Raw genomic sequence first — 16,372 nt, forward strand, 5'->3', positions numbered from 1 at the left:
AACTTTATAAAATTATAAAGTCACTTTAGGAGAAAAATTAAATTCTTTTGAACACTTTTCCCTAGGCCAAAGATCAAAGCCTAAGGGAACCACCTGTCCTCCGGTACCAAATTTCAACAATGTTGATGTATAATCTATGGCTTTGTGTATGCTTCCATTAAAGTAGGGTGGCTTGATGAATTGCGTCGGTGTTGCATGCTAGTCAGGGTATTGAGAGATTACTACTAGTGTGTTGAGTCAATTTGTTTTGGGTTGAAACATAGTGAGTGTGAATGTTGTTGTCCACATAGCTAGGCATAATCTGTTGTAATAGAAGGATTGTTTGGTTGTAGTTGAGTGAGAGGGTTGTATAACTTTCTGTTGAAGATTTGTCTTAATCTTGCATAGTTGGAGGAAGTTTACCTAAGTTACTAGGATTCGGATACGGATCCGGATCCGGATTCGCTAGTTTTTGAAAAATCCAGGATCCAGATATAGCAAGGATACGGCAAGTACAAAAAAATTAAAATATAATAATATTTTTTAAATTAAAAACCAAAAAAAAAAAAAAACAAAACAAAACAAAACAAAAACAAAACCCTCGCTAAGAATAAAATTAAAAAACAGACACAAAATCAAAATGATAAAATCAGACTTGGGAGGGCGAAATTATAAAGGTAAAGTGTAGTATGCCAAAGATAGATCTCTTCAACGAGAGAAGAGAGGATGAGAGAGAATAAGGCTCCAAAATAAAACAATCTAACTCCACAAATGTCTCCTCTCAGCGATGTGCTCCAGCCTGCTATAAATCATAAGACTACGAAGGGAAAATTCAAAATACTGCTGTGATAAGCCTCTAAATCTCCCTGTTAACTATGTTGTACTGTCCTCTAAAGTTCTGTAGGATCTCATCCATCAAACAGACCCTGCTCCAATTATAAACCTACTAAAACTATGATTAACTCTGTTGTTTTAGAAAGCTGCTAAAACCCTGCTAAATTTGTTGGTAGTACACCTGTTACATCTACTGTTTGATAAAGCTGCCAAATCTCCCAAAACAGATCTGCCAAGTCTACTGGAGTAATCTCTCTCTAAGACGAATATATGTAGTAGACTTCTGTGCTAAAATCAAACTGCTTAATTCACCTTGCATTGTCCAATAATGGACCTGTTTCCTTCATTAATGAATCACATGCCTTGGAAATAGTACAGCGGTTATTGTTTTATTGTACAGCTGCTATTAGTATTAGGTGAGGGAAATAGTGGCTGACCCGATTACAAAATTTATGACTTCAGAAATTCAGACCCAATTAAAAAATTTAATTTAACTCATCCAACTTCCAACGAGCATTAACAAATTAAAAAATTACTAATTGCTGCCTGCTGAATAGTCCTGAGTCCTTTGTTGCGCCCTAGTGAATTGTCGCTGCCTGGTGAACAGTGGTCGCTGCACTATCTATTCAACGAATCAAAATGCCACAACGGTCGCTATCTTTCCCTTCGCCACAGCCAAGGTCGGAAATGCCAATGCCAATGTGTGCCCACTGCTGAGTCCCGACAAACAGTGAATGCCAATGTGTGCCGACAAATGCTTCCATGTTGCTGTCGAAATCGACGAAATGCCAGTGTGCTGACAAACAGTGAAAAAGACAAAGAGAGCATAAAGCCAAATAAAAACCTAAACTGCAGTCTAAAAAGTTAAAACCACGCTGCAAAAATGTTTGAAATCCGGAAAAATTCACGGGATCTTGTTTCCAGTTTTGCGGGATCCGTTTCTGATTTTGAGGATCTGTTTCGGCCAGCAGTGATCCGCCACGTTGCCAGTTCTTGGGCATATCTAGGCGGATCTGGATCTGGATCCGGATCAGATCCGTGGATCCTGGAACCCAAAGGGCCGGATCCGGTAACTTAGAAGTTTACACCACATGTTTCACCCATGCATTGTGTCCCTAGTTTCAATGTGGGGTCTCAAGGAGGTTTAACCTAGTGTATGTTTTTCAGATTTGTTATTGCATGCAGCTCTTACTGGAGATTAGGATTGATATACTTGGAATGGATTATTCTTATCCTTTCTCTCCCTCATTCTTTTTCCTATATTGTACAAAGCAAGGAGAAGAGAGGGTCAAATTGCTCGTGTGTGCTCAAGCTCATTTTTCCCCTTCTTTGCTTATTTCTCCTAGAGAAATTGAGATTAACTGCTATCATGGAGCACCTATGGTGGTGAGCTGATTTTGCTGGATCGTGACTAGCACTGTCCCAATTAGAAGAGCCTGTTCGTATTGGAGAGTGTGCTCTCCAAACTTGTCAGAACTTTGTTAAATCTAGAGCTTTTGATAATAAAGACAGATTTTCATTGGCGACTACTACATAGTACAGAGTTTTTATGCAGAAATTTGTTTTCTTAGGCTTTCATTATTATTTAGTCTTGGTCTTAATAGGGCTTGTCAGTTTCAGTGATAGGCATTGACTTGTCTTCTGCACTATTCACTCTTCTTCCTACCTCTTTGTCTCCATTAAAACACACTGGTTTACGAAATCTCACATTTTTTTTAACTTTCACTTGAATGAATTTTTCAAATTAAACATTGAATACAACGCATCTTAGGCATATTTAAGTAGATGTTTAGGTCATCTTTACTCTCTTCTAGATAATTTACAGGAAGATTAGTTTGCTGTAATTTCACTTTTATCACAGAAACAGAGAAACTTCTCATTTTTCCCGGTTTCCACATGCTAAAAAAAAACCAAAAGCACTAACATTTAATTCACTAGGACGGTCATAATTCTTCACAGTACTTTCTCATTTTGCACTTAGGTAAGCATGTTTTTGCCATATAGTTGTAATGGATATGCTGCATTGTCATATAATTGTATTGGAAGTCCATTCCAGCAAATTAATGTTATGCATTGGTTCCTGTGCCATTTTCAAACACATCTTGCTGTAAATTCTGGTTTGTTGCTTTATTTCCATGTTTTTCATAGAACAATTGTACTGAATTTAGTCCTTTCAATCATAGATAAACATTGCATCATCTTATGTGCATTTTCCCAGTCCTTAAATCTTTTATTCCTTGCCGTTTTTCCAATTTTGGACACAGATTTGTTTAGGGCAGTGAGCTGTAAGATTGATTTGAGTGTTACTGATAGTTTGTTGCATCTAAGTTTGACTACTAAAGTCATCTAACGATTCCTCCCCATGGTTGGCAAGAACTAACACGAAGTGCACGGAAATACATGGTGACAAGGTACTATTTCCAGTTACCTTGGAACTGGGCAGTTTCAACGATAACAGGATTTATCAGTTACAGCTTTAGGATCTTCTAGATGCAAGATAAAGTCCAATTATCCAAAACCAACAATGCTAAAAGAAACACAGTAAACGGCTATATCTCAGCACCCCAATGAATAATCTCTTACCATCCTCCAAACTCCTTTTAGATCCCATGGCAACTGTCACACGCAATCCAGGCTCAAAAGTTTGCTGAATACAAACAGGCTGCATAAAGTAAAGTGGCATTAGAAAACCCATGACAAGAAGCTAATAATATTAAGCAAAATGTACACTTTCAGGATGCTATAGAAAATTACAATGCCACTCACAAATACAATGCAAAGGTTCTCAAAAGCAATTAAAACAAAGCTTTAGCTTATTATGGATTTTCATATCTAATATTCACTAAGTTACCAGGATTCGTATACGGATACAGATACGGATCTAGATCCGGATTCACTAGTTTTTTGAAAATCCAGAATCCGGATATGGCAAAGATACGTCAAGTACAAAAATAATTTCGACCGTTGATAAAAATTTGATCATCTTTTAATCATCATCGTCAAATATTTTTATTTTGAGGAAAATTTCGAATTTCACCTAAAACCCATTTTTAATTAATCCAAAAATTAATATTTTGGATTAATTGCCTCAAAAAAATGACTCACTTAACCACCAAGGTATAAGGACTTAATTTTTCTTAAAATATCCATTTTTGCCTTGGTGGATGACTTCCAAAAATTATTTTTCTTTTGGCCCACGAATTTTCCACTTGAAGAAAAATTAATTTCTCTAAAATTAATTGACTTTAAATTAATTAATTTTTTGGCTTAGGATTTAATTTTATTTTTGCCAGAAAAATTAATTGACACTAGAGGGGATTAATTATTTTTCCACCTTCAAATACTTTAGCCATGGTGTCTAAGTATGAGGGACCATGCACTAAAATATTTTTTACATCAGATATTACAAATAATTAAACTCTCAGAGGGGGAATACACATTTACATATAGACCCTCATGACATTACCCAATTCTGCGACAGAATATGATCTAGTATAAACCAAGTGATTTGTAATAAATAATTTAGCCAAATAGCTTAAATGATTCCCAAACCACTTTTACAAAGACTCGATATAACACTAGGACTCACCTAAAACCTTGTCAATGAATTCCACCATAGCTTTGGGGTTTAAATTGGGGGAAAAACTTTGTTCATTATCTACGTTTAGAAACACACATAATTCGGTGAGGTTAAAAAACCTCCTAAGATGAAATTCGTCGGAAAAATTAGAGGCTTACCTAGGTGTTGTTACGTAATTAAATGGTCATACTAGCATCATATACATTATAACTTACAGAAATTGGGCTTACAATGATAACATGTGTTGGCTGACGATTCTGAATTTCGAAAAAAATATTCGTGTCTTCGCATTCTGCTTCCTTGGATTGTTGACAAAAATGTGGTCAACAGGGCACTTCTGCTTAGAAATCCATAGCTCATATTGCCTCATCTCTTAAACCATCACAACATCAAGAATATATAATCATGTGAAACAATTGCAGGCCAAAATGAAGATGTAGTTCTTTCCATAAAATATTTCGAGGACAAAACATCCTTGAAAGGAGAGGCAATGTAACAAAAATAATCATATAAAATAATAATAATACTCAAAGGATACGTATCCAAAAGACATGTCTATTCACGAGTGACCATTCAATGTGTACTTATACACAACATCACATGCCATAGTAACAACTCACATATTATCAGTTATATACTTATATCCTATGTGGATATTTTTGCTTAAATGAACTATTGTTCATTACTTCTGACCCCCAAGATAGTGCACTCTCCAAGCTAAGTGCCCACATGTCAAGCACTCCAACTCTAAGATGGTGTACCCTCCAATCAATGGCTCCTCAACCCAAGCGTTCCTCCTCAAACTGTGTACGGTAGTTACATGCTCCCAGGACCAAGCACCAAACTTCCAAGCCTCCAACTCTTGTTGCTAAAAGGGAGCTTGAGTTTTTGCAGATTTCTGATGGATTATTGTGAGTGGCAGGAGATAAGAAGAGGATTAATGACTCATAAAGTGTCTATCCAAAGAAACATAACGTCAATTTTTCCTGGTACAGCTAAAATAACTAAATGATCACCAGGTCGCCACTCAAAATGCAACAGATATGGGTACTTTGATTTATGCTGAAGCATCAGATTTCTGTTCTAGAGGTTGAATGCAATATGCTCAAGAACATGGTCATAAAATTGACAGAGGGAAACCACTCTAGAGCATCCAATCAGGTACAATCAGTGAACAATATTTCTGAAGGATGGAAGCAAGAGGAAACAGAGCATCAGTTGCCAGAATCAAAGGAATCATCAAGCTAGACTCAGATCCTGAGAATGCAACAACGGAAGAAGCAGCCGGCCCCCATGCCTTTTGTTAGCTAAATGAATCACAAAGTTATTAGGATTTTATGTCTTTTTTATAGAATCTATGTCACTAAGAAATACTGGGATGTATTACTTAAGGAATTACATGGGACCGCAGCCATATGCAAGAAAATAGTATTTCCAATTTGGTTTTTGTTGAAAAAATATAAACTAGAATTTTGTTGTATCTACACCACAAGCTATGCTGCAACTTTTATGAATACAAAATCACTCAATTAGGGTTAAAAATAAAAACATTGTTTCTATTTCCATTTTGTATTCTCATGATTTTCCTTATTTTGTTATATGGAGTTATAGAGATAGAATTATATGTATATAGCACATAACTCATAACTTTGCATGCTACGAAGAATGGTTGAACATGGAAATCCTATCTAATAGAGTGTATCCCAGGCAAAATCCCACCTTAACCATATTTCTTCATAGTATAAACCAAACAGTTAGATTTTCAGCATTCCAAATGATAAAAATTCCAACCTACCATCAATTAATCATTCCAATTTCCAACAATATGTGAGAAAAATTAAATATTAAATTTGGGTACATATTTACCCGAAATGCCAACCATGTAGAAAGAAAATCCTCGGATAACTCCAAAGTGAATAAAATGTAATTGAGAAAACTCAGATTCTAACCTTGTGAAGACCCACATCAACAAAAGTCCCACCACCAGCTGTAGATTTCTTGTCAAGCGTCACACCTAAAAACAGTTTCACAACTTCAACTAAAACTCATAATGAGCAAAAATGTAAAGAAGTTCATCTACTTATCAAACACATGTGGCATCTGGAATACAAAATAAAAATAGTTTGGACTCAAGAACTTCTACTCCCCTTGGTAAACCTTAAATGTAAGAAGCAGGTGAAAGAATATTAATGTGAATGGAAGTGCATAAAGAAGAGAGAATAAAATGTACTCGTCAAACTTAAAACAAGATCAAGCAAACCCAAAGGACAAAAAAATGATGACCAAACTTGACAAACTACAATTATACCCACAAAATGTTAATTGGGTCGATGAAAACAAGGATTGTCTTTGCAGGATGTCCTTATCCAATGTCACATGGTTCGGGTTCAAGTTCAAATTCAACAACGATAAAGTTCGATTCAAATTCGAATTTGTGGATGAGGTTTAGATAACGTTCGCCCATATATATATATTATATAGTGATAATTAATATTAAATTTTATATTAATAAATTTATAATTTTTTATAAATATAAATTATATTAATTTATAATATATATTATATTCCATTTTCCCTCAGATTGATAAAATATATCACATTTGCTTGATTCATTCAACGCATAGTGAAAATGTTACACTCATAACCGTCATTTGTAACCTAGACCCATGACGTGTAAACCCAATACCAATCTGTAATTTCATGCGATTTTATTCTGTAGTGCAGATTCCTGTGATTTTTTTCTATGTGTAATCAGCTCGCCTCGTAAGCTCCTCTCCCGGGGTTTTTCATGTGCTCGTTGCCTTCGAACCTTTAAACAAATTAAATTTTCACTCCTGTAACCTGATTGCGCAGGGTTTTTTCTCTGTCGCAGTTGTCGATTGGCCTCGAGCTTGGCCGATCAAGATTCTTTTGTGTCGGTTAGCCTCAAACCCAACGAACCCAAAAGAATTTTTACGGTTTTTTTTAGTTTCGTCAGATTCCTAACCTCAAGGTTTAGCTCCGACGAACCCTGTGACATAGTCCTGATCAACTCTTGATGTGGTGCCTAAACATTTTGGCCTGTGACGCTGACCTTGGGGATGATAGAGTTTGTTATGTTTTTGTTGATATCTTATTTGTTTTATAGTGATTTCAAAGTTTAGTTTCACAAATGGTCACTGTTTATTTGAAGCCCCTAGTAGAGGAGAAGAGAGGGTGTTTTGGCTTGGTCATGTATACCAAACTGCCTTGTTGTATTCTCTTTGCATATTCACCATCTAGAGGATGAGTTGAAATTTGATTGCTTTTGTTGAACACACAAAAACAATAGACAAATTTAGATAACTGTATGATACATATTATTAACAAAATAATAAAATATACATATTAATACACATTTTCCTTACCATTGGTTTTATATTCCAAGAGGTCTCTTCGACTTATCATAATTGTTGACCTTCACTTGAGACTTTTCGCCTTCCACTCAAGTGAATGTGCTAAATTTACATAACCCCAAAGGATTATGTTTCCAACATTTCCCCCCTTAATCCGAAGGGGTATATGTAAGTCCAAGAAGAAAGCTGAAAAACAAGGTGGATGACAGCGAATGGCTGGATGTGCTCTCTGAAATGGTGGTTTAAGGAAGACCACAAACTAAATGAGATAGCAAAAGCCGAAGTCTTATACTGGTGGTGATTTAAGGTTGACCACCAACTCTAGAACTTAGCTTGAAGCAACTTCTGAAACAGTTCTGAATCTGGCTACAAGTCAAAGTCTTCGACGAAGTGGAAGTGCTCGTTGATGATGGTTTAAAGATGATCACAAACGAATGAGGTGCATAGTAGAAGCTGAAGTCATCTACCGATAGTGGTTTAAGGTAGGCTACCAACCAAATCATGCTCATGGAACATGAGTCTATCTATGGCTATAATATGACTCTAGCTCTAGGCTCTTGCAATTAGCTTTGGTTCTGGCTATGGCTCAGGCTCGCTTTGAAATAACTTTGAAACTAGTAGTTGACTATCAATTCCCAACCTGTCAAATACAAGGTGAGAAGATTAAGATCTCTCTACTACAAGAAGTGTCAATACTCGAGAATGAACTCTGCAGTATGACTGATATATCTTCTTAGTTGTTGAAGACCATTGCCAAGAAGCGATCCATCCAACGTGAAGCTCTTCTCTTGCAGGAGTCTTGTGTTTAGAACATGTGTCTAAATAATGAGAATGTTTTCCACATTGCTCACAAGGGTGAAGATCAAAGCATTGATCTTTCACATGGCCAACCTGATCCTAATGTTGGCATTTAACAATACTAAGTTGTTGTGGAAGAGGAGTAAGTGAAGATGAATCATCCTAAAGAAGCCCTGCACTATGAAACTTGATTTCTTTGGAGTAGTCTGGAATGGAAAAGACACTTCCTTTTCATATCCAAGACTAGTTTTGTGTTTGTTGTGGATAACTTCTTCCCAATGTTTGATGATGGGCTTGGGAAGGGTAAATTGAACCTTTGCATGTTCATGTGAAACTGCTCCTGAAGTTTGATCATGTGTTGGTTGTTGATAAGAGTCTATCTCAAACTCCAATAGAGAATTGTGCTGAACAAGAATCAGTTTAGAATGTTGACTCTTTTGTCATAATTCATCTCGCTAGAGTTGTAACTCAAGTTGGAGAAACTTGCTCTTCTGCTGTGCATCTTGTAAGCAAATTTTAACATCTATGAGAGTGACTTTGTTAATTTTGACTATAGCATTAATAGTAGAGTCTATTAGAGTTTTCAGTAACTCAAATAGCTCATCAATTCTAGCCATTTTCTCAAAAACTCAAGCTCAGCAAATGAAGGATGTCAGCTTCAACCGAAAATGCACCCTTTTACAATGCAATTTTAAATGATCAAACTTATTTTCAAAAAAGTACAAGTTGGTCCATGGCACTGAATTTCGCAAATCTTTCTTCAACTCTGCTAATGCTAGATATTGTTGATAGGATAACATGCAAGAAGAAGAAAATCACTAACATCTTTGAAGACTAATGCAGTTCACTGCAACAAAACAGACTCCAAATGACCAAATCTGAATGTGGGCAAGTTGAGAAATCTAAGCTTCACTGTTAACTATCATGATTAAGATTAAAACATTTCACTATATAGATATATATATATATATAGATAGATATTCCAAAGACTAGCAACAACAAACACCCACAACAATGGACAATATAGCTTTAGCAATGCTCAAAACTAGCAATACATAGCTTATGCATTATAAAGATGCTGAGTATTCTCCAATTTCATGACCAAGTACCAATTAGCCTATGAATCGAAATTGAAGCAGTGATTTTTGGGCATTGTGGCAAAATGGAAATATTGGGCGTTGAAGTTGCTAACAGGGGATAAGAGTTACACCAATGGAACTCCCTTCCACATTTGTGCAATTCCATGAATCACTAGTGAACCCCCTAACCTTTCCTTGAAGATGAATGTATGCCAAACAAATGTTAAAATGAAGAACCCTTCAATCCCACTAGGGAACCCACAGTTTTAATGCCATTGCCCACCACATTCAGCATTGCAATAACTCCAATGACCGAATATATGAATGTATGTTGCATTGATGGTTTGAAATGGTGTTGTTGAGCAAGATTCGTGACTACATTCTAACATTATAATAATGAATAGTATATTGTGCAATGCCTTTACATGATAAAAAGGATTATGTTGCATTTCTGGGTTGAAATGGTGTATTGTATGAAATGCTTGGTTGTGTTGTTAATAACACACAAACGAATAGCATATTGTGCAAGGGTTAAAGGCATTGAAGAGATCTATAAGAATCTAAACTAAATCGTGACAACGATTGATATAAGGACTTCTTCTATTGCAATATGATGGTTACATGAAGGATAACCTGCGTTGACAAGGCCTACATGTAGTGTGTTGAAGGTGTTGGTCACCATCCCTTGTCGTTGTTGCATTGCGCTGTAATAATGTTGAATCTTCTTAGGCGGGAAGCCATCTCCTGTGTAACACCGCGGCACTAGGATGTTGTGGCAGCTCCTTGCTTGAATCGTTGGTAATAGCCATGGTGTTCGAGGTGATAATATCTCGTCCGAGAGGGATCGTTTGTGTGTCACTGCTAATAGCCATATGCCCCTATAACTCCTAAATAGCGCCTCAATATTACTTGCAGGGTTGCTGTGAGCCTTAGGGAGCATCTTGGTGTGTGGCAAGAGAGTTGTAGGCCCTTTAGGAGTCAACAAGTTCTTAGCTGAAGGCAGCCAAAACGTCACCAGTGCAGTCATGCCTAGAATTCCTTGTCCTTGAACAGGGAATACTTGAAGGCCATGAACTTATCCATTATTCATCGGTCCATAAGGCTCATGCCTGCACTTGGACCCAAATGAGGAATTCCTTGTCTCTTCAATGAGTGTTAAACTCTTTGTGGCCTTCTATACCTCTCATGAATCTCGTGGACTCGGGAACGTTAACTCTAGCTTAAGCTCAGGAGGATAGCACCAACAAGTGCCTTAGTAAACCTTATTGGCCATGGCAGGACTCTAGCACAAGTCCAGACGTTTAAAGAAGCATTGCAGCAAAACCATAATCGAATCCATGCGTGGATGGCGATGTGCGCTGAAGGGGAGCAAACCCATGAGAAAATCACCGAGCTCAGGATCAAGCGTATAGTTCATAGTCTAGAAGTATTTCCCAAATCGAGCCATGGCAAGATTCAATAGTGAGCAGCATTGCAGTGAATTCGGGCTTCAACTCACACTTAGAGCTTCAACCGGATAAACCTCATCCAATAGTCTAACGAAAACCTCGCCATGGAAGCCAAGGATAGGTTGTCCAGATCTCGCCTCATCGCAATTGGGCAAAGGAAGGGGTGATGTGGCCTGGAGGCCACATCCTGTAAGTTCAAAAGGGGAGTATAATTTGAAAGAGCGAGATGACGTGTGGCCTCTATGCAATCTTGGATGCAATTGCATTGGTGCAAGGTGAGCCATGAGACACGTCAGCCCGTAAGAGTCTCCCCGGAGTTTAAATAAGAAGCATCAGAGGAGAAGACGAGAGGGCAAGGCTGGGATGACTAAGCGCACGCTGTCGTGGCGGAGTGAAAACGGTGGACCAACCAGAAGCGGAGGCCACACGGAGTGGTCCACTAGGACACATAAGCCCGAAAGTTATTCCCGGTAGGAATAAAGCAAGGCACGCAAGGAACAGAAGGGATGACGTAAGTCGTGTTGTGTTGGTAGACACGTGAGTCTGACAGTCCCGCTATTGGTTGAAAGGTGGACCCACCTAACAGGCCAGCCTGACGTATTGACCCTAGAATATTTACGAGTGTAGGGATGACGTGATCGGGATGACATGTCCCAAGGGTCCCAGCCTGGAGGCGCAAGAGGGGAGAGGTCAAGGAGAGCGTCAGGATGACAGGACAGGGATGACGTGCCCCGGAGGTGCAAAGGGGAGCAAGTAGGGAGAATCGTCGAGGTAGCAGGATCAAGATGGCGTAGCGGGCCAGTACCATGGAAAAGGTCGGAGAGATGGGACCCATCTTGTCATTATGTGCCAGTCCACAACCCATAAGTGGTTTGAAAAACCCGATACTGCCTTCTCCAACACCCCTTGCAATGGTATCAGAAAAGGTGGTGGAGGGTGTTGGAATTGATCCCAGTCATAGATTTGGAGATGTGCGGTTTGATAAACAACTTTGTGCGCCACCCCTGCCCCTGTTAACGTCTGTGCATGTTGACCTGTCGGAATGCGTAGATCTGGAGCACATGTATGAAGTATCATGGGTCATCAATCGATGTGAATCCTGCACAAGGTGTAACCATGGAAGGGCCTGGGCCACGATGGGGACCGCTAGGTTACAGCGGGGCGACATCGTGAGTTTTTTATAAGTGCCAGGGATATGAATATGGCGCGGGGCCCATCGCAATTGGGAAAAGTGGCATCTAATAGCCCGACATAAAGTCCGCCAATAAAGTGCATGGATGTGTGTGTGTGTGTGTGCAAGGTGGGTTGTCGAGACCATGGTATGGGGTCTATAAATATATATATAAGAGGCAAAACTGTAATAACCCACCTATAACTATAAATAAAATACGAGTATTAGCATACATACGAGACCTCCATACGATAGCTACATATGCATGGACCCGCATGTATCGCACTATATATAAGCTAGTTACTACAGGAGGAGATATAAATTAAGGTAATGAATTAATACCTCACCAGAATATCATATATATATGATAAATCCTTAAACTAACAGAAAATGTTAATTTTAATATAAATTAATTAAAATTATAAATTAAATAAATCAAATTAATTCATTAAAATAATAAATAAACTTTATCAAATCAAATCTCCATATCCAAATAAAATCAACAAAATCAAATAAAATTTGGTTTTATAAAATTACATGTATCAAAATAATGACACGGAGATGGGAGGAAGGCGGTGGATGGGGAATTAAAAGGAGGAAGGAAATCTTGAGAAGGGGGGGAAAGGAAAAACAGAGAGCAATTCCAATTTTAACACAGAGATACAGACACTCTTGAGTTCTGATTGTACTGGAGTTTTTGGGCACGGGGGATCAAATTGCTTCGATTGGAAAGCATTCTGAGACTGTGTACCCAGGTTGTACCCAGTTCGGCAGGGTGGTTTTTGGCCGTTTTGGTAATGCAGCCAGACAAAAATTGCAGCAGAGCAGACAGATTTTCAGCAAAGCAGATAGCCGGACAAGAATTGCAACAAAGCAGACAGATTTTCAGCAAAGCAAATAGGTTGGTATTCATTAGATTAATTATTTAAATTCTGTATAAAAATTTCATGTTCTGCTATTTTGAAATTAGCTTGAGATTAGGGTTCTTACAAAAACTATTCATAAATAATTAAAATGAAGTGAATAAGCTCTGAGTTGTTGTGCTCAGATGTAAAATGAGGAGATATAAACTTAATTAAATCATTTCAAATGCTCGGAAAGGATGAGGAAGATAGGAGACAAAAAAAAAGTATCCCATTCTTCTAACAGCACAAGAGGAATTGGATTAGTAGTAACAACCCCCAATGGGGTAATAAGCCTCTTGAGGAACATAGGAGACAAAAAAAAAAAATATCCCATTCTTCTAACAGCACAAGAGGAATTGGATTAGCAATAACAACCCCAATGGGGTAAGTAGGGTGTTGTTACAATAACCCTCTTGAGGAGTGTTGCCCCATTTAAGTGGGTCCATAAACCATGGGAAATGTCATCCTACTTATGTGGACCTCTAACCCTCTTAGGAGAATTCCCTACCATTTGAGTGGTATAATTACACCACTCAAGCTTCATTTGTAAATCATTATTTAGATCAGGACTAAGGCTCTCCGATATAAGTGCTTTAAGCCTACAGGAATCCCCACTTGGCATTGTTAAATTCTTGTTATTTGGTTGGTTTTTCTCTCACTTGTGCACTTGACATTTCTCCTTCTGGCACATTTAATGGGCAGCTCCAATGCACTCTTCTAGTGTTGCTTTTCTCTTTTATTGGCATGTTTTGGGTTAGGTATTCAATTCCACTTGATCCTGTCATTATTTTTTGATCTCAACATCTGTGAAACTAGGATTTCCAAATCTGATTTCCCAAAAGGATGATAGATTGTAAATGGAAATTGCCTTCCTGTTTCAAAAAATTGTTTCTTGTTGTTTCCCATGTTTCTTGCAATTGCCTGAAAAATTGCCCCAATGTATCCTATCCTTACTAAACCATAGCCATCCCAATTTCGAAGAACTAATTTCCTAGTTGCTTGAATTTCCCAGATTTTATGGTTGAGGATGCATACAAAAACCACATTATAGCATTCACTTGTATTCTTATAACCTAATATACCATATGAGCTCCACAAAAAGAAATAACATAAACAAAGGCCATAAATGATCAAAAGCAGTTAAGGAGATGGTGTGTTCATCAAAATACCTAGAAAAACTTTAGAATGGATCTGGCTCACTACATTAAGATTCAAATGAAAAGCACAACATGAATTAAAAAAAAAGAGCTTCTTTATTTATCATACTGAATATCTACTTTTTCTCTAAATGAGAATGTAACATAAAATACAACCTTCACGATATGGAACCCACTCATGCTTGCGTGCATGGTGAGGAGCATCCAAAGGAGGCAACAAACCCTGCAAAATATAGCTCCCCAAAGACATCAAATAAGTCATTACATTTCATTTTCATATTACTGAAATATATCAGAATTCTTTATATCTAGATGCAAGGATAGATATACATACCGCGTGCCTTAGGTCACTATGTCTAGGGACAAGAGTGCGACGCAAATATTGAGGTATATCAAGATAGTTTAAGATTCTTGCCATAAATAATGCACCACTTTCATTTTTTTCGGCAGCATCCCAAATTGATATATTCGATGCGGTTGCTTTTGCTTTGTCATCAAACACTATCACCTATTTAAACATAAGCACCCAATTTTAAGCTTGCTGACTCTGCATTTTTTATCATGAACTATGGCAACTATAAAACTGATCAACACAATGTAAAATCTTTTGAAGCTCAAAGAGTGCAACAAAGAAAAGGAAAAAAGCTAATATTCCTAGCAAATCAAGTGGCTTGCATACAATTTTGGAATAAGATGAGCAAAGAATGAGTCACATTCAGTATATCATAAAAGATAGAGAGAGAAAGAAGATTAGAAAGCAAACATCATAATTATGTAAACTAATCATTGTGGCAAATTTAGTAGAGTGATAATTTTTTCATCTCCATAAAAGTAATGCAAATGAACGTCAACCTTTGCTTATGCCCTTGAATTAATGATCTAAAGTCAAGATAGGAATCTATGGTTAAAGTTCATATTGATGGATAGAAATGTAGTAGCAAAGCGCACTTGAGTGGCTGTAATATAACTCTTAGTATTAAATGTAATTTAATAACACCCTTTAATGTCCTTAGAATGGGTTGTGCTGTCCTTTGGGTCAGTTTATTTAAGTTTCCATCTTATGTTTTGCTTAAAGTTTAATTTGACGCTAAATTTAAATCCAAGGTCTAGCTAGTTTTACATGTATATCTATTTTCTTCAAATTCCTTCATTTTCAAGTATTTGTGGCTGAAAGGAACTTCAAAAAAAGAACTTGAACCAAATCAAACTCTTACATAAAGTTATAAGGAAGTTAATTCCTAATCAATGATAAGTGTATTAAATCCTATGAGTTGTTGAACACACAAGGAACACCATAAAGATTATAAGAAATTTGTTGGCAAGGGTACAGCAAATCAAATTCACCATAAATAGGACACTTGTCAATGCAAAAGGGGTTGATGTGTTGCCCACAGACGTGTGGTATAGCAACAAACAACGTGATGATCAGGAATGTATTAACGTGGAGACCCAAGTTCAAAACCCTCTGAGTGGGTGAGGATAAGGCCAGGTGCAAGTCCTGGGTGACTTTGACAACATAGATATCCCCCTCATAGCACAGTAACTTAGCCAAAGATATTTTATGAGAAGTATTTATCAATATAAAAATAGGGTGATGTGACTTATAGTTAACATAGTCCAAGATAAATTATATTTACATTTTATATTTGTAACTCATATTCTTGGAAATAATTGTAAGCCTTACCTAACACTCCACCTACCACCACCTAACTCCTCACCTACCTTCACCTACCACAATTTTATACTCTTATAAATATCTCATGGAATACAGAGTGTACAGCATATAGTACTTGCAACAGTATTATCAGAATCATACCAGCTTTGCCAAAACCAGCTGCTTCGACCCATTTACTGTTGAATTTTGTGTAGCTTGGGAGGTACTCCAAGCCCTAGTATTCAAGGGTTGGAGGTCAAAGCGCCACAAATGGGCTTGTGGGCTTGAGGTCCAAGCTTGGAGGTTTTGCACCCATCGTGATTTGGGCCAAAACCATGACGAGTCTTCGACATGTGATGGATGAGGATGATAGCTCTCGGAGAGACGATTCTA

At 37.5% G+C, this 16,372-nt stretch overlaps 1 protein-coding gene across 1 annotated transcript in view; it reads right to left on the reverse strand.

Moving 5' to 3' along the window:
- LOC149169009 (methyltransferase C9orf114 protein) overlaps positions 1 to 16,372 on the reverse strand; it is a 253,903-nt gene that overhangs the window by 170,435 nt on the left and 67,096 nt on the right. The window contains exons 3-6 of the mRNA XM_089428512.1: positions 14,660 to 14,833; positions 14,482 to 14,548; positions 6,343 to 6,407; positions 3,397 to 3,475 (exon numbers count right to left, since the gene is read on the reverse strand). Coding sequence (XP_089284638.1) covers positions 3,397 to 3,475; positions 6,343 to 6,407; positions 14,482 to 14,548; positions 14,660 to 14,833 — 385 coding nt within the window. The remainder of the gene's footprint in view (positions 1 to 3,396; positions 3,476 to 6,342; positions 6,408 to 14,481; positions 14,549 to 14,659; positions 14,834 to 16,372) is intronic.

Source organism: Pinus tabuliformis, chromosome 4_2 (assembly GCF_031772625.1).
Source record: "Pinus tabuliformis cultivar Carrire ecotype Pingquan chromosome 4_2, CPIR1, whole genome shotgun sequence".
NCBI lineage: Eukaryota > Viridiplantae > Streptophyta > Pinopsida > Pinales > Pinaceae > Pinus > Pinus tabuliformis.